The 18,883-nt window shown below is 36.9% G+C and overlaps 2 protein-coding genes and 1 long non-coding RNA gene across 6 annotated transcripts; all 3 read left to right on the forward strand.

Annotated features, from left to right (window-relative positions):
- The first annotated feature begins 338 nt into the window (after positions 1-338).
- LOC133837269 (uncharacterized) lies at positions 339-18,266 on the forward strand. Of its 3 annotated transcripts, none has more exons than XR_009893790.1 (4): positions 339-361; positions 16,316-16,419; positions 17,815-18,025; positions 18,097-18,266. It is a non-coding gene; the product is annotated as an uncharacterized LOC133837269 (long non-coding RNA). The 3 variants fall into 3 exon arrangements; XR_009893789.1 differs by lacking the exon at positions 339-361 and adding an exon at positions 9,463-9,473; XR_009893788.1 differs by lacking the exon at positions 339-361 and adding an exon at positions 15,999-16,017.
- On the forward strand, positions 2,145-5,998 carry LOC133837261 (cadherin-86C-like). Of its 2 annotated transcripts, none has more exons than XM_062267950.1 (3): positions 2,145-2,193; positions 2,919-3,115; positions 3,178-5,998. In XM_062267950.1, the coding sequence occupies exons 2-3, from the start codon at positions 2,931-2,933 to the stop codon at positions 5,873-5,875; spliced, it is 2,883 nt and encodes a 960-aa protein (XP_062123934.1). In that variant the 5' UTR covers positions 2,145-2,193; positions 2,919-2,930; the 3' UTR covers positions 5,876-5,998. The 2 variants fall into 2 exon arrangements, with proteins under 2 accessions (XP_062123934.1, XP_062123933.1); XM_062267949.1 differs by lacking the exon at positions 2,145-2,193 and adding an exon at positions 2,613-2,688.
- LOC133839532 (cadherin-86C-like) lies at positions 11,755-14,350 on the forward strand. The gene is given in 5 exon segments (XM_062271130.1): positions 11,755-11,845; positions 12,075-12,271; positions 12,334-13,740; positions 13,742-14,250; positions 14,307-14,350. Coding segments are annotated over 5 exon segments (2,190 nt in total). The 5' UTR covers positions 11,755-11,812.
- Positions 18,267-18,883: the final 617 nt, after the last annotated feature.

Raw genomic sequence — 18,883 nt, forward strand, 5'->3', positions numbered from 1 at the left:
TATAGTAAAACTTAATAGATTCCCCGATACATCCTTATCGGCTTACTAACAATAACAGCTCAACTACTACACTCAAAATATTCCAGATGCCTCCTTGTACCTGTTACATACACTTCCTGTCGGCACAAAGTTATAATACCCTTCTACCCTATGTGTAGCAGGTATAAAAAGCTAGACTCTTTAACATTTTACACGCATTCTTTATACGCGCTCATAATTATTTATACATACACATTATTATTAATACATTATCTACACTTACATATGTACACTTACATACTACACTTACATATGTATGTACATATTTAAATAGTCGATCAGCTGCCAGACACTTTTGAGTTTCTCCACATCTGCAGGCGTGGTATGTTGTGTTTTTCGCTGTGTGCTCGCTTTATTGCGATTAAATTATTTTCAATTAATTTGAAAGATTTGTAAAAATATATAAACGAAAAGAACAATACAAAAATCGAAGTGAACGTTGTAAATAGAAGAAAAGATATTTCAGGCAATTGCTGATCACAAAGTTCTATATACAACGACCTCTTTTTTTACATTTCGCTTTACTCTGAGCATCGTTTAAGTGCGAACTAAGAGCACGCCGCAATAACAATAATAATAATAATTTAAATTTATATTTTCTCCACAACAGTTGAACATAATACCACTGGTGGTAGAAGATTTAATTGTATTCCATTAAACGTTCCAATAATTATCCAAAATGTGCAGATTTGACGCTAACGTAGCGTGCTGGTAAGTTTAATTGAATTAAATGTAATTTTTTTCAGTATGTATGTAATTAGTTATTTTTGCGTTAGTATGTATGTATGCGTTAGTTTTATTTGTGCTTTCCTTCAAGAGTGGGTAGTAAGACAACAAAGTGCGTCAAGTGGTTGAGGCGTCACTTGTGTGTTAAAGTTAAACCGGAAGTTCTAGTATTGTTTATGGGCTTAGAACTGTTTGCGGCGTGTAGTACAAATAGAAACAAGATACAGTTGTTGAAATTAAGATTGTTTTTGTTTTTTGTAAAAAAAGTCTTTTTCTAATTTTCATGATCACATGATATTATGCGTATGACACATGCATATAAGTATATCAGTATTCTCATGCTACGCATTATCAACTTCATAGAACGGCTGGCCACTCCTATTTCTTTTACTTCTATCCCCAGCTATGTATAACTGCGTGCTTATATTCAGCTACTCACTTTTTTATTATATCCTTGACATGGTTCAGAACTGAAGAAACACTATGCGGTAGTCTCAATACTTTAGAAATAATCAGAGGAATACTCGAAACAAACTTTATGTAGATTCAGTTTACATTGTGCATCATTGGGGAACTTTAGCTGGGCGCCAATCGTCATAATGACATTTTTGTTGTTGTTTATAAGCATAAGTCGTAAATGCAATAACTAGGAGAGGAGTATGCTAACAAGGGTTGAAAGTGAAACTGTACGAATTAAAGGACATGCATGTATAACCATACTTAGTTTGTGCCATGATCTAGGTGAACTCTAATTAGTATGCATTACTAACTGGACAGGACTGTAAAATAATGTTGTCATACACGAACATCAAGAAATGCTTACAATATCTTTATTAAAGAACTATAATGTCATTTATCTAAATATCACATTTCTAATAATGTATCTTTTCTATGCATCTCTATACAGCACCCTTGCGATCATCGTACTTATTGGATTGATAGTTTTCTTTACTACTAATAAGAAGAACAATGAATTCGGACAAGCCTGGAATGATTTTTATTATCATTTTAAATATAAATTATTCGGTTAAATCAGGTAAGCAGCTTGATTATTAAAAATTACATGATTACATGATTTAATAAATTAAATTTCTCCCATTCCTTTAGCATTGGAAAATCTCTACGGATGCATTCAACTTACATCTGCTTACATCTGATGCCTTTTGAATGGTCCTCCAAGTTGACCTGCATAATTGTTCCAGCATAAATAAATACAAACAATATATGAATCATACAGTTTTTGTCTTCTGTACAAATATACAATAAGTTTTTATAAATATTTACATGTTCACACATATTTTATAAAATGTTCCTCCGAATCTCTTAAATAATATTTATTCCAACACAAAAAATGACTTTACAAATATAAATTCTGATCCTGCTGTTGTGCTGCATCTGTTCGTGGTGTCCATTGTATGGTGCAACAACGTAAGTGACTTTTATTCATAATAGATTTGTAATATTTGTTCGACTATCCTTTACTGTCATCCCTTGCTTATTGACTCGGTAACTTAGTCTTGGGAAAACTGCTAATCGAAGCTATACGAAAAATGCCAAAAGAAAATACTTAGACACAGCTGCAATTCATCTAACTCTGCATGAAGAGAGTCTATGATAAGATAACTAAATGACCTAACGTATTTAATATTCAGTAACTATAATCTAACTCCGCTCAAAACTTTTTAAGAGATGCTCTCTAGAATTGTGCCAATGACTAAGTACAGAGCTCAACGGAGCGAGGAAATTTCATAGCATTAATCATGATCATGAACTACAAAACAAAAAACAACATCATTTATATCATCTTTAATCGTTTATTCTTCTCTTGTAGCAAAAGAATAGTTAATATCAGTAAAACTGAAGACGATGTACATCTAGTGCATAGGGGAAATGGCAAATGGAAAACATACAAAATCTGTTCAGGTAGATTTTGAACAATTTCGAATTACACTCGTAGAATTCAAATTATCTAGAGAATTATTCAATATTCACAAAAAAACACACACTCTCACTTAATGGCAATTTCTTTTTCATTTTAATTTTCCTTTTTAATACAAACTCTTAACTTCTACTTACACTGGTTGCGGTAGTAGTCCATTTTTTTTTAGTTTTTTAACTTCGAATTGTTTTTGTAATCCAAAATAATGTTACAGGTCGCAGAGTGGATGGGAAGAAGAGAGGCATGGTCAGCGGAGAAGCCATCCGATACACGAACGAAGCCCACACGCTGGGAGTTCCGGGATGGCCGTGAACAGTCTGACGAAAACCTAGAAATGCAGCACGCTGGTATCGATAACGATAACACGCGCACCCAATCAGCCGAATACCAGCAACGACGCGTTCGCATCAAGTGAGCCAAATGATAAATCTCTTTTATCAGACGTCAATTATTAATGATGTTTATCCCTTTAGAAACAACCGCACAGCCAAAGAAGAGCCTCATCATAGTTTCCATAACTCTAGAACTAATTTAATCAACGATCGTGACGTGTACATTGAAGATGTATTAGATGATCAGCACCTAGCTGAGATCAAAGAGAACTTTACCCGCGGCAAGGGCCAACGAAATTTGGAGCACACTCGCATGAAGAATTACGATACGGAAACTCGACAAATCGACGATGATTCGATGCGTAGACATGAAATTGAGCGTGGCAGTGACATCGATCTAAATACTGCACACAATAGTCTCAAGAATAAGCGAGAGCTGTTCATTAAGGATGGAAATGTGGAGATATTGCAGCTAATGACCAGGGACAAGACGCAAAATGGCGCAGGTGGCATGGACGAGGATAACATCTATGTGAATGTCCCGATGAAAACGTCCACGGATCTCACACATCCACAACTGTTGATGGTCGACAACACGGGCAAGGAGATACTCATGCGACGTTTCATTGAGGAACAACCAGATGGCAAGCAAATCATTCGCGAACATTATCACATTGTGCCAGGGGCTACATACATTCAATCTATGCCAAATGAGATCCAACAGGGCTCAACACTCAAAGGCGATACGTTTCCCTTTGGCAAATCGGGACCAAATAGCATAGTCTACTCGCAAACAGAACCTGAGGTGAAAGTCATACACACACAATCCGTGCAAGCAGCGGAAGGAGGCGCACAACTTCAGCCTGCCATATCGAATCAATCACTAACCCAGGAGCTGGAGAATTCGTTGAAGCAACAGAATGCACTCTTGCGACAGATACTGATGGAGAAGGAGCTGCTGGAGACGAGGTACACCCAGCATGAGCTAGTTTTAGAAACACAAAGTCTTCCAGGTCAATCGATGGCCATTGGCACACAGACGGACTGCGATGCCGGCACTCAAACAGAGCCAGCTGAGAGCTACGTGGAAAGGACCTCCGTGAGCTCACAGGCACAAGTGGGAACTTCGACACGACGACGTGCGCGCAGTGAGAACGATGACTCCATGTCCGAGGATGAGTACAGATATGTGCGGTTTAGTCCGCCAAACAGTCCGGAGGGCGTCTATTGGATCAAGCGACGGCGTCCCAAGAAACGTTCTCGACTACGAGAGGGCACACGACCGGGAAAGCGCATTGTTATGGTTGAGGATGTGAAGCGAAAGATCAGAACGCCGATTAAGGAGGAGGAGGAGGTCTATGAGAAAAAGCGTGTTCCACCTAAGAAACCCTTAAGGGAGACTAAGACAAGCATTCTGCGCAAACAGCTGAGCGATGAGAGCCGCAAAAACGAAAGCATCTCACACAAGGAACCACATATTGTAAATCACAGACACAAGTCCGAAGCACTGAGTCGGGAAGTACTCATGGAAATCTCGGATTCTTTAGATGATGCTGGAAGTCCTAGACGGCATAGATCGCGTAGCATTCCAGTGCGAGAGTACTACAACAACTCTGATGGAGAAGTCGATGAGAATGAGACTGAATACTCCATTGACTCGGACGAAGATGAGATTGTCATTAGAACAAATGGCCACACAACAGGTTATCCACTTGAGCGAGCAGAGGCGTATGCTAGAAAGGTTAGAGATGCAGAAAGAGAATCTGAGCTGCATCAGAAGCACAGCACATCCCACCAAACTAAGCAGAACAGCAGAAGATCTCCGTCAGAGACACGCCACGAAATAGAGCCGGAAATCAAGCCAAGACTATCGCGACGAGACAGCTCGCGGCGTAGCCAAGAGTCCCGAAAGCAAACATCCTCAGAGCCACCACACAGTCGTTTGTCCATATCGAAATACGAAAGCGCCGTAGAAGATAATGGCAGAAATGGTCACCCAGCTGAGTTGTCCGGCTCGAAGCGTCGCTCCTCCAATGAACGGTATTATCAGAGCGAAACGGAGTTGGCTGCACACGAAGAACCGAGCTCAGGCAAAGTACCCAAGTATATGGAATGGTATTATGGTAAAAAGAAACCTTCCAACAGTGGTCGCACCTCGACAGAGTCATCCAAGTCGCAGCTATCGTCCAAGAAGAAAGTCAATGGTGTTGAGAAGCGTGTGTCGAAACCACGAGCAAATGCCAAGACCGAAGATCCGTCGCCATATGAGGAAGCGGGTAAATTCAAGCCGGAGCCAGCACCTCGAAGATCTCCGCCCAAGGGAAGTCGTATGCTTAAGGAGGATCGAGCCTTGAACAAACAGCATAAGCCCAAAATTGAGACTGACACCAATCATCCGCTGTTGCAGCACTCTGAGCATCGCTTCGAGCGTGAGAATGCGCCAGAAGTGCCAGCGCCACCCACAAAATTGCCACACTATATGTATCCGGAGACCCCAACGTATGCGGATAAGGATCATTCATCGCAGAGACAGAAGCCGAAGCCATCGCCCATCAAGGAGAACGAAATCAAAGTGACCAAATCGAGAATCAATCTAAGTGTCGACGATCATCATGGAGGTGGTGGAGCAAGTCATGCCACATCGCACGTCCAAAAGCAATTGAATGCATCCACACTTGAGGATGATCACGATTCGGGCATTGCAATGAATTCGCTTATGAATAGTATGGGACGTCGCAATCCAATTGCCGAAAAGAAAAGCGTTTTCTCGATTGCCTACGACGATGTCAGTCGCGTGAAAAAGATCACTTCAGGTGGAGAGTCCCCCCAGTATTCATAATGCTATCAAGGATTCTCGAGCATTTTGAATTAACCAATATATGTGATAGCCTCTAAGGCTCGTTTAACCTTCAAGCAATACAATTCGTTATACGATTACATTTGCTATCTAAATACAAATAAATACATACGCTTTAGATAACGTATGACATGATCCTGTTGAGGTCCTTGCAATTAGTTTTCATGCACCGAATACATCTTGAGATGTCTTCACGATTGTCAAATATTGTAGTTTTTATCAGTTATGGTATAGTAACGAAAAAAGGGTTTTAACCCAGCAAATTTATACAAAAAAAATATTAAATATATTCAATTATAGTTGGTGTATGCTGAGTATTATTTCTCATTGTAAATATTCCATCTGTTAATCTTCTATTCATTCTGTCCATCCAAGTTCATTTTTTATCAACCTACCAAAAATGATTCTTTAATTCTGAGGTCTATATCCACTTGATTCCTATATATGTTTATAAGTATGTATTGTTATTATGCCCAGGATTTAACCTAGCCAAAACTCATTTTTAATTACATTTTAATAAGTTAATTCTCTCTTTCTAGATCGATTATAAATATAATTTTAAATTTTGCAAATACAAAATAACTAAGGCAATCAAACAATCAAATAGTATTCAAACGCAAAATAATAATTTTAAATGATTAGACTTTGGAATTATGAACAAGTTTCGATCAGATTTTGTTTATCTTAACCGAATACTATATAGATAAATCACCAGTTACCTTAACGTTAGTCATTCTATATGCTATTCCTATTGCAATGTTTATTGTTTGAAAGTCTAGAATCTTTTCCGCTTTAGTTTCCGCTCAAACATTAATGTCAACAATATACATACATACATACATACATGTTTAAATAATAACTGCCATATTGACGTTAAATCATCTACAAGATATTAACAATCTGACGATGAACTTGTATATAAAGAATAGATCGTAAAATATAATTATTGGAACAATATTCTTGCCTCTAATGTTAATGTAAATATGTATCTATTAATAAGCATTGTCTAACAAAAGCACCTGATTTATGATAGCAAAATGTATGTGTTGGATAAATCAGTTAAAATATATTAATGTTTAACTACGATTAATGAAGAATATGTTAGAGTTAAAACCAATATCATGTGTAACGTTTTTATATCTGATTATTAATAAACTATACAAATAAAAATAACTTCAAAATTGAATCATTTCCCTTGTGCGGTTTACCAAAAAAAGCTGAATCACATTATTAGAAAACTCTTATCTAGACGCGAATCGAATATATAGAAAGCCCCAATTCCAGGAACAAATCCGGCTCACGCAAAAACATTTCAAGATAATTTTTAGAAGTATGATTCAAATATTTTTTTTATTTATAAGTTTTATATATGGAAATTAATTGTTACTCACAAATTGAAACAAGTAAGAAAGCTAAGGTCGAGTGTACTCAACTGTGGGATACCCGCTACCAATTGTGAATAAAAGCAATATTGCGGTATAACTTTAACTAACAGTTTTGACGCGACTGGAATTACGGCTCTTTCATTTATAGAACTAACCATTATATCTGCATACTTACCTCCAAACAGAACCTTCACAGAATGTTACACATGAACGTTATTGACCATAAACAGACCTTACTCATTCTCAACAAAAGGGGTAAAATACTTTCAAATTTTATTAACAACTCCAATTTTATTGTATTAAACGACAAATCACCTACACATTTTTCCACACACAATTCACTCACCCACATCGATGTCTCTTTCTGCTCATCTAATCTTTTCCCTTTACTTCAGTGGCAAATACTAAACGACCTTAGTGGCAGCGACCATTACCCTATCTTATTACATCGCCTACTCAAAATAGCAACAATACAACTAAATCCGAACCACTTTTTAAAAACAATAACGGCGACAGGCCGTCCTTTAAAAACTGAACTAACTTCTTTAATGAGATTACTCCAGAAAGCAATAATATCAACAAAGAAACAGCCTGGTTAAACAAAATAATTCTGCAAAGTGCACATTCTACCAATTCCCAGACCTCCCCATACAAATACCACAAAAATGTTACTTGGTGGTGCTTTTAAAGAAAAGAAACAAGTAAGAAAGTTAAAGTGAGATATCCGCTACCCATTTTTAATAAAGGCAAAATAATGCGATATCATGTGAATATACCAATTTGTATATGGCGTTTTTGCCCATACAAAAGTATTTCTTTAATTACTTCATCAATTTCTATCCGATCGCAACCAAATTTGTAGGAATCATAACTACTATAGTTATTACTGTATATACCAAAATTCTCTAGCTTTAAAATTACGCTTGTTAATCGATTTTTTTGATTTGCAGGGGCGGAAGGAGTCGTGGCAAAAATTTGAAACAAACTTGATCTGCGTGCAAACATAACAAATGCTGTCGAAAAAAATAATAGCTCTATTTCTTATAGTCTCTGAGATCTAGGTGTTCATACGGACAGACGGACATGGCTAGATCGTCTTGACTGTTGACGCTGATCAAGAATATATATACTTTATAGGGTCGGAGATGCCTCCTTCTACCTGTTACATACACTTCCTGTCGGCACAAAGTTATAATACCCTTCTACCCTATGTGTAGCAGGTATGAAAAGCTAGACTCTTTAAAATTTTACACGCATTCTTTATACGCGCTCATAATTATTTATACATACACATTATTATTAACACCCCAGCAAGCAAAGTTAAGAGGGCTCTAAATTATGTGTCCAAAAAGAGCCGATTTTAAGAGTGTTTTCTGAGTAGGCACATAAATAAGATCGTTTTCGGAGCGCAATCAGTGCATTCTAAACATCGACTCATAAAATGGTCTATTGTCTGACCATATTCGGAGTTAAGTTAAGTAAGAACTGAGTTAAAACAGCGCTTAAAATAACGGAATGCAGATTTGCGATAATCGAGATCACAAAACATTTATTTAGTTTCTGCATTACGTGCCTTGCAAGTCGGTCGTGATTAGTGGACAATTAAAATATAAAATATACGTTAAGTTAATAATGCTAAGTTCTTCATAAAACTGTGAATTTGAAATCCTAACTTTATAATATTTCAATTATTTTTAAATTTTTCTTCAAATTCTTTATATTTTTCTAATATTGTAATTTGTTGAATTAAATAAAAATTATATAAAGATCAATTTATCCACACGATTGTATAAACCAAAACGAGTCCGATAAGAATTTTTTCGGTGCGATTTAAGTGCCTAAAAATTATACTTTTATGAGTATTTTCGGAGCGTTTTCAATGCTTGATTAGGAGGGTGAAAGCACTTATTTCTGTGTCAAAAAAGAGTCATATTAGACTCAGAAATTGCCCTCTATAAGTGCGACCGTTTTCACGGAAAAAAACGCTCTTTCCGGACTCTTTTTTGGGCACTTTATGATGTAAAATGCTCATAAAAAACTATCAGAAAACTGTCAGAAATCGCTCAAATTGCTTGCTGGGACATTATCTACACTTACATATGTACACTTACATACTACACTTACATATGTATGTACATATTTAAATAGTCGATCAGCTGCCAGACACTTTTTGTTTCTCCACAACTGCAGGCGTGGTATGTTGTGTTTTTCGCTGTGTGCTCGCTTTATTGCGATAAAATTATTTTCAATTAATTTGAAAGATTTGTAAAAATATATAAACGAAAAGAACAATACAAAAACCGAAGTGAACGTTGTAAATAGAACAAAAGATATTTCAGGCAATTGCTGATCACAAAGTTCTATATACAACCACTTCCTTTTTTACATTTCGCTTTACTCTGAGCATCGTTTAAGTGCGAACTAAGAGCTCGCCGCAATTACAATAATAATAATAATTTATATTTATATTTTCTCCACAACAGTTGAACATAATACCACTGGTGGTAAAATATTTAATTGTATTCCATTAAACGTTCCAATAATTATCCAAAATGTGCAGATTTGACGCTAACGTAGCGTGCTGGTAAGTTTAATTGAATTAAATGTAATTTTTTTTCAGTATGTATGTAATTAGTTATTTTTTCGTTAGTATGTATGTATGCGTTAGTTTTATTTGTGCTTTCCTTCAAGAGTGAGTAGTAAGACAACAAAGTGCGTCAAGTGGTTGAGGCGTCACTTGTGTGTTAAAGTTAAACCGGAAGTTATAGTAATTGTTTATGGGCTTAGAACTGTTTGCGGCGTGTAGTACAAATAGAAACAAGATACAGTTGTTGAAATTAAGATTGTTTTTGTTTTTTGTAAAAAAAAGTCTTTTTCTAATTATGTATAGAAACAAAGAAAATTCATATATAGGATTTCATGATCACATGATATTATGCGTATGACACATGCATATATATGTAAGTATATCAGTATTCTCATGCTACGCATTATCAACCTCATAGAACGGCTGGCCACCCCTATTTCGTTTACTTCTATACCCAGCTATGTATGACTGCGTGCTTATATTCAGCTACTCACTTTTTTATTATATCCTTGACATGGTTCAGAACTGAAGAAACACTATGCGGTAGTCTCAATACTTTAGAAATAATCAGAAGAGTACTCGAAACAAACTTTATGTAGATTTAGCTTACATTGTGCATCATTGGGGAACATTAGCTGGGCGCCAATCGTCATAATGACATTTTTGTTGTTGTTTATAAGCACATAGTAAGTCGTAAATGCAATAACTAGGAGAGGAGTATGCTAACAAGGGTTGAAAGTGGAACTGTACGAATTAAAGGACATGCATGTATAACCATACTTAGTTTGTGCCATGATCTAGGTGAACTCTAATTAGTATGCATTACTAATTGACTGGACTGTAAAATAATGCAGTCATACACGAACGTCAAGAAATGCTTACAATATCTTTATTAAAGAACTATAATGTCATTTATCTAAATATCACATTTCTAATAATGTATCTTTTCTATGCATCTCTTTACAGCACCCTTGCGATCATCGTAATTATTGGATTGATAGTTTTCTTTACTACTAATAAGAACAACAATGAATTCGGACAAGCCTGGAATGATTTTTATCATCATTTTAAATATAAATTTTTCGGTTAAATCAGGTAAGCAGCTTGATTATTAAAAATTACATGATTACATGATTTAATAAATTAAATTTCTCCCATTCCTTTAGCATTGGAAAATCTCTACGGATGCATTCAACTTACATCTGCTTACATCTGATGCCTTTTGAATGGTCCTCCAAGTTGACCTGCATAATTGTTCCAGCATAAATAAGTACAAACAATATATGAATCATACAGTTTTTGTCTTCTGTACAAATATACAATAAGTTTTTATAAATATTTACATGTTCACACATATTTTATAAAATGTTCCTCCGAATCTCTTAAATAATATTTATTCCAACACAAAAATGACTTTACAAATATAAATTCTGATCCTGCTGTTGTGCTGCATCTGTTCGTGGTGTCCATTGTATGGTGCAACAACGTAAGTGACTTTTATTCATAATAGATTTGTAATATTTGTTCGACTATCCTTTACTGTCATCCCTTGCTTATTGACTCGGTAACTTAGTCTTGGGAAAACTGCTAATCGAAGCTATACGAAAAATGCCAAAAGAAAATACTTAGACACAGCTGCAATTCATCTAACTCTGCATGAAGAGAGTCTATGATAAGATAACTAAATGACCTAACGTATCTAATATTCAGTAACTATAATCTAACTCCGCTCAAAACTTTTTAAGAGATGCTCTCTAGAATTGTGCCAATGACTAAGTACAGAGCTCAACGGAGCGAGGAAATTTCATAGCATTAATCATGATCATGAACTACAAAACAAAAAACAACATCATTTATATCATCTTTAATCGTTTATTCTTCTCTTGTAGCAAAAGAATAGTTAATATCAGTAAAACTGAAGACGATGTACATCTAGTGCATAGGGAAATGGCAAATGGAAAACATACAAAATCTGTTCAGGTAGATTTTGAACAATTTCGAATTACACTCGTAGAATTCAAATTATCTAGAGAATTATTCAATATTCACAAAAAACACACACTCTCACTTAATGGCAATTTCTTTTTCATTTTAATTTTCCTTTTTAATACAAACTCTTAACTTCTACTTACACTGGTTGCGGTAGTAGTCCATTTTTTTTTAGTTTTTTAACTTCGAATTGTTTTTGTAATCCAAAATAATGTTACAGGTCGCAGAGTGGATGGGAAGAAGAGAGGCATGGTCAGCGGAGAAGCCATCCGATACACGAACGAAGCCCACACGCTGGGAGTTCCGGGATGGCCGTGAACAGTCTGACGAAAACCTAGAAATGCAGCACGCTGGTATCGATAACGATAACACGCGCACCCAATCAGCCGAATACCAGCAACGACGCGTTCGCATCAAGTGAGCCAAATGATAAATCTCTTTTATCAGACGTCAATTATTAATGATGTTTATCCCTTTAGAAACAACCGCACAGCCAAAGAAGAGCCTCATCATAGTTTCCATAACTCTAGAACTAATTTAATCAACGATCGTGACGTGTACATTGAAGATGTATTAGATGATCAGCACCTAGCTGAGATCAAAGAGAACTTTACCCGCGGCAAGGGCCAACGAAATTTGGAGCACACTCGCATGAAGAATTACGATACGGAAACTCGACAAATCGACGATGATTCGATGCGTAGACATGAAATTGAGCGTGGCAGTGACATCGATCTAAATACTGCACACAATAGTCTCAAGAATAAGCGAGAGCTGTTCATTAAGGATGGAAATGTGGAGATATTGCAGCTAATGACCAGGGACAAGACGCAAAATGGCGCAGGTGGCATGGACGAGGATAACATCTATGTGAATGTCCCGATGAAAACGTCCACGGATCTCACACATCCACAACTGTTGATGGTCGACAACACGGGCAAGGAGATACTCATGCGACGTTTCATTGAGGAACAACCAGATGGCAAGCAAATCATTCGCGAACATTATCACATTGTGCCAGGAGCCACATACATTCAATCTATGCCAAATGAGATCCAACAGGGCTCAACACTCAAAGGCGATACGTTTCCCTTTGGCAAATCGGGACCAAATAGCATAGTCTACTCGCAAACAGAACCTGAGGTGAAAGTCATACACACACAATCCGTGCAAGCAGCGGAAGGAGGCGCACAACTTCAGCCTGCCATATCGAATCAATCACTAACCCAGGAGCTGGAGAATTCGTTGAAGCAACAGAATGCACTCTTGCGACAGATACTGATGGAGAAGGAGCTGCTGGAGACGAGGTACACCCAGCATGAGCTAGTTTTAGAAACACAAAGTCTTCCAGGTCAATCGATGGCCATTGGCACACAGACGGACTGCGATGCCGGCACTCAAACAGAGCCAGCTGAGAGCTACGTGGAAAGGACCTCCGTGAGCTCACAGGCACAAGTGGGAACTTCGACACGACGACGTGCGCGCAGTGAGAACGATGACTCCATGTCCGAGGATGAGTACAGATATGTGCGGTTTAGTCCGCCAAACAGTCCGGAGGGCGTCTATTGGATCAAGCGACGGCGTCCCAAGAAACGTTCTCGACTACGAGAGGGCACACGACCGGGAAAGCGCATTGTTATGGTTGAGGATGTGAAGCGAAAGATCAGAACGCCGATTAAGGAGGAGGAGGAGGTCTATGAGAAAAAGCGTGTTCCACCTAAGAAACCCTTAAGGGAGACTAAGACAAGCATTCTGCGCAAACAGCTGAGCGATGAGAGCCGCAAAAACGAAAGCATCTCACACAAGGAACCACATATTGTAAATCACAGACACAAGTCCGAAGCGCTGAGTCGGGAAGTACTCATGGAAATCTCGGATTCTTTAGATGCTGGCGAGACGGCATAGATCGCGTAGCATTCCAGTGCAAGAGTACTACAACAACTCTGATGCTGAAGTCGATGAGAATGAGACTGAATACTTCATTGACTCGGACGAAGATGAGATTGTGATTAGAACAAATGCCCACACAACAGGTTATCCACTTGAGCGAGCAGAGGCGTATGCTAGAAAGGTTAGAGATGCAGAAAGAGAATCTGAGCTGCATCAGAAACACAGCACATCCCACCAAACTAAGCAGAGCAGCAGAAGATCTCCGTCAGAGTCACGCCACGAAATTGAGCCGGAAATCAAGCCAAGACTATCGCGACGAGACAGCTCGCGGCGTAGCCAAGAGTCCCGAAAGCAATCATCCTCAGAGCCACCACACAGTCGTTTGTCCATATCGAAATACGAAAGCGCCGTCGAAGATAATGGCAGAAATGGTCACCCAGCTGAGTTGTCCGGCTCGAAGCGTCGCTCCTCCAATGAACGGTATTATCAGAGCGAAACGGAGCACAGTGGGCGATTTGGTCTCGCTAGCGGCATTTAATTAATAACTTCTAAACTAAAATAGATGTCTTTAGTCGGTTTTTTTTACTGATCAGAGAAAAATTATAGAATTTTTTAAGTTAACATTTTTTTTTATTTTTTTTTTAATTTAAAAATAAATTTTTTTTAATTTAAAATTTTGTTGTACTTTTATTTTATTTGAACTTCAATTAACATATTTCATATATAAACTTTATCTAAAAAATGATGGGATGATGGGAAAAAATGGGATGACTTCTGAGTGTCATACTAAAACAAGTAAGAAAGCTAAAGTCGAGTGTACTCGACTGTGCGATACCCGCTAGCCATTTTGAATAAAAGAAATATATTTTGCGGTATTTTCTCAAAATATACTGAATATACTGCACAAATACTAAAATATACCAAATGGTATATTTGGTATATCGACATAGTACCGCATTCAAAATGCACCATAGACGGCACAATATACCAGATTGTCAGCCAAAGCAACTAAGACCCCTATTAGGTAGGCGTTTTTGCCCATACAAAAGTATTTATTTAATAACTTCGACAATTTTTATCTGATCGATAAGAAATCATAACTACTATAGTAGTTATTATATATACCAAAATTCGGAACTCTAGCTTTAAAATTACGCTTGTTATTCGATTTTTTTGATTTGCGGGGGCGGAAGTGGGCGTGGCAAAAATTTGAAACAAACTTGATCTGCGTGCAAACAAAACAAATGCTGTCGAAAAAAATTATAGCTCTATCTCTTATAGTCTCGGAGATCCAGTGTTTCATACGGACAGACGGACAGACACACAGACGGACAGACGGACATGGCTATATCGTCTCGGCTGTTGACGCTGATCAAGAATATATACACTTTATAGGGTCGGAGATGCCTCCTTCTACCTGTTACATACACTTCCTGTCGGCACAAAGTTATAATACCCTTCTACCCTATGTGTAGCAGGTATAAAAAGCTAGACTCTTTAAAATTCTACACACATTCTTTATACACGCTCATAATTATTTATACATGCATACAAATATACATATGTATGTATATTAATATGTGTATCTACACTTACATACATATGTACACATACATAAATATACAAATCTAAGAGTGTTTATTGCGTGATACAATTTTATCCCAAATACTTAATTGCTTATGTCATTGTGATCGAGAATATGTATCGTAAAGTTTATGTTGATGTGATTATCTGCATTGCATTGTAGTGTTTCTTGCACATCTGATAACACTGTTGGCAATAGGCTGCACAATAATAATACAGGTGATCAGCAAACACTGCGTTTTCACCTTTTGCAATGTGGTGAGTTTATTCTCTCAATCGCCAGACCTACGCTCTTTCTTTGAATATCTTCGTCGCCTCTGACGCTCTTAATCTCAATTAACGCCATATTTGTTTGCGACTCTCCGGCTTCCTCTCTCACAATTGCCTGCCTGCTAACACTCGCGTAATCCATTTTACTTACACTCACGCCAAATAAATGGTTAAAGGCACAGTGGATATGCACAGCATATGCCTAAATAAATATGTTTAATGTCTCTTGTTAATTCCGAACACTTTTCAAGCAACTTGCTAAAAAGTGCTCCAAGTACATCGAGAGCGCACCACTGTGCATGCGATTGCTCACATTTGTTTACTGTCCTCCGTTTCTGCTCTGCTTCACAGAGCACAATTTGCCGTCGAGCAGCTGCCAGACAGTTTTCGTTTTCAGTTTCTCCACATCTACAGGCGTGGTATGTTGTGTTTTTCGCTGTGCGCTCGCTTTATTGCGTTTAAATTATTTTCAATTATTTTGAAAGATTTGTAAAAATATATATACAAAAAGAACAATACAAAGAACGAAGTGAACGTTGTAAATAGAACAAAAGATATTTATTTCAGTCAATTGCTGATCACAAAGTTCTATATACAACCACTTCCTTTTTTACATTTCGCTTTACTCTGAGCATCGTTTAAGTGCGAACTAAGAGCACGCCGCAATAACAATAATAATAATAATTTAAATTTATTTATTTTTTTTCTCCACAACAGTTGAACATAATACCACTGGTGGTAAAATATTTAATTGTATTCCATTAAACGTTCCAATAACAATCCAAAATGTGCAAATGTCTGACCGGTAACGTAGCGTGCTGGTAAGTTTAATTGAATTAAATGTAATTTTTTTCAGTATGTAATTAGTTATTTTTGCGAATGTATGCGTAAGTTGTATTTGTGCTTTCCTTCAAGAGTGAGTAGTAAGACAACAAAGTGTGTCAAGTGGTTGAGGCGTCACTTGTGTGTTGAACTTAAACCGGAAGTTCTAGTATTGTTTATGGGCTTAGAACTGTTTGCGGCGTGAGAATATCCCAGTACAAATAGAAACAAGATACAGTTGTTGATATCAGTCGAAAGATCGTAGCTCAAATTTTGAAATTAAGATTGTTTTTGTTTTTGTAAAGAAATGTCTTTTTCTAATTATGTATAGAAACAGAGAAAATTCATATATAGGGTGACCAAATGATACCAAATATGCGTATGACACATGCATATACATATGTATGTAAGCAGAGTTAGTATTCTCATGCTACTCATTATCAACTTCATAGAACGGCTGGCCACCCCTATTTCGTTTACTTCTATCCCCAGCTATGTATGACTGCGTGCTTATATTCAGCTACTCACTTTTTTATTATATCCTTGACATGGTTCAGAACTGAAGAAACACTATGCGGTAGTCTCAATACATACTTTAGAAATAATCAGAAGAGTACTCGAAACAAACTTTATTTAGATTTAGCTTACATTGTGCATCATTGAGGAACATTATTAATTTTGTATATATTAAACTTTCAATATATTATTAATTCTTTAGTATACTATTAAAAAGTATGCTTATTTCTTTGCTTTGTTTTTAATTTTAATTATTTTTATTTTATTATTAAATGAACCTTAGGAAATATTATCATCGTATCAAAAAATTTTAGCAAATAAACTCACTACATAGTACAGTAACAGTATACAGGGTATTAAAGAGCCTATCACATTAATTTGCACACAAATATAGTATATGTATTTGAATTCAAGTGCGTATTCGGATGTCTCGTCTCCAGACAGTCGCTGGCTCCACTCGGGCGCGACGACATAACTTTGTTTATCCAACCTCCCCAGGACAATCGAGGACACCAGCAACAACAACAACAACCTTCAACTCAGTTAACCGCCAGCTGGGCGCCAATCGTCATAATGACATTTTTTTTTTTGTTTATAAGCATAAGTCGTAAATGCAATAACTAGGAGAGGAGTATGCTAACAAGGGTTGAAAGTGAAACTGTACGAATTAAAGGACATGCATGTATAACCATACTTAGTTTGTGCCATGATCTAGGTGAACTCTAATTAGTATGCATTACTAATTGACTGGACTGTAAAATAATGCAGTCATACACGAACGTCAAGAAATGCTTACAATATCTTTATTAAAGAACTATAATGTCATTTATCTAAATATCACATTTCTAATATGATCTTTTCTATGCATCTCTTTACAGCTGCTTCAACTGCGCACTTAGCATGCTTGTGTCCATCATCAGTGCTTTCTTTGTGCTCTTCGTAATTATTGGATTGGTAGTTTACTTTGTTTACTATCATGATAAGGACGGCGATTTGCATGATCAAATCGGACAAATCGGTAATGATGCTAAGGATAAAGCTGGTGATTTGTATAATGATTTAAAAAAATAAACTCTCCAGTTAAATCAGGTAAGCAGCTTGATTATTGCCAAATTAAAAATTGCATGATATAATAAATTAAATTTCCCCCATTCCTTTAGCATTGGAAAATCTCTACAGAAGCATTCAACTTACATCTGCTTACATCTGTTGCCTTTTGAATGGTCCTCCAAGTTGACCTGCATAATTGTTCCAGCATAAATAAATACAAACAATATATGAATCATACAGTTTTTGTCTTCTGTACAAATATACAATAAGTTTTTATAAATGTTTACATGTTCACACATATTTTATAAAATGTTCCTCCGAATCTCTTAAATAATATTTATTCCAACACAAAAATTACTTTACAAATATAAATGTTTATACTCAAAAAAACTGTTTGTTGTTTTCATATGGAAGGGCTTAATAGGTTGGTTGCTTGACGAGAAAATACCCCGTGCTTTAGTGATTTTCATTTGTTCTCTTTAATTTGGTTAAATTACTACTAAAATGCAGCTACACAGGGTAGAAAGTAGCTTATAAAGCAAAGTGTATTAAAAAGTCCCTTCCAACGCCAGTCACGTGCAGTCATTCAATTTCATCATACCCCACCTACCATTTCAGTGTGTATAGGGAACATATTGTGTACTTCGCAAACACTCTCGCTGCTGTTGTTGTTGTTGGTGCACTTCTAAGCATTTGTGCCAACAACTAAACTGCCCCACGACGCGTCATCAAACGGAATCTAATGCCAACTAAGCGCGATTAGAAAACATGTGAATATGTTACCAGGCGCCCAGCAAAAGCAGCCGGCAAACGCGCTCTAGAACAGCACAAGAAGAAGGTTAGATGCGCGGCGAGAGAACAACAATCACACACTCGCACACTCTCCAAGCATACACA

The sequence above is a fragment of the Drosophila sulfurigaster genome, chromosome 2R, assembly GCF_023558435.1.
Source record: "Drosophila sulfurigaster albostrigata strain 15112-1811.04 chromosome 2R, ASM2355843v2, whole genome shotgun sequence".
NCBI lineage: Eukaryota > Metazoa > Arthropoda > Insecta > Diptera > Drosophilidae > Drosophila > Drosophila sulfurigaster.

Coding starts and splice junctions, on each gene's coding strand:
- LOC133837261 (XM_062267949.1), top strand. CDS start 2,656: ATGGCAAATGGAAAACATACAAAATCTGTTCAG. Junction 2,689..2,918: donor AACATACAAAATCTGTTCAG/GTAGATTTTGAA, acceptor ATAATGTTACAG/GTCGCAGAGTGGATGGGAAG. Junction 3,116..3,177: donor CAACGACGCGTTCGCATCAA/GTGAGCCAAATG, acceptor TTATCCCTTTAG/AAACAACCGCACAGCCAAAG.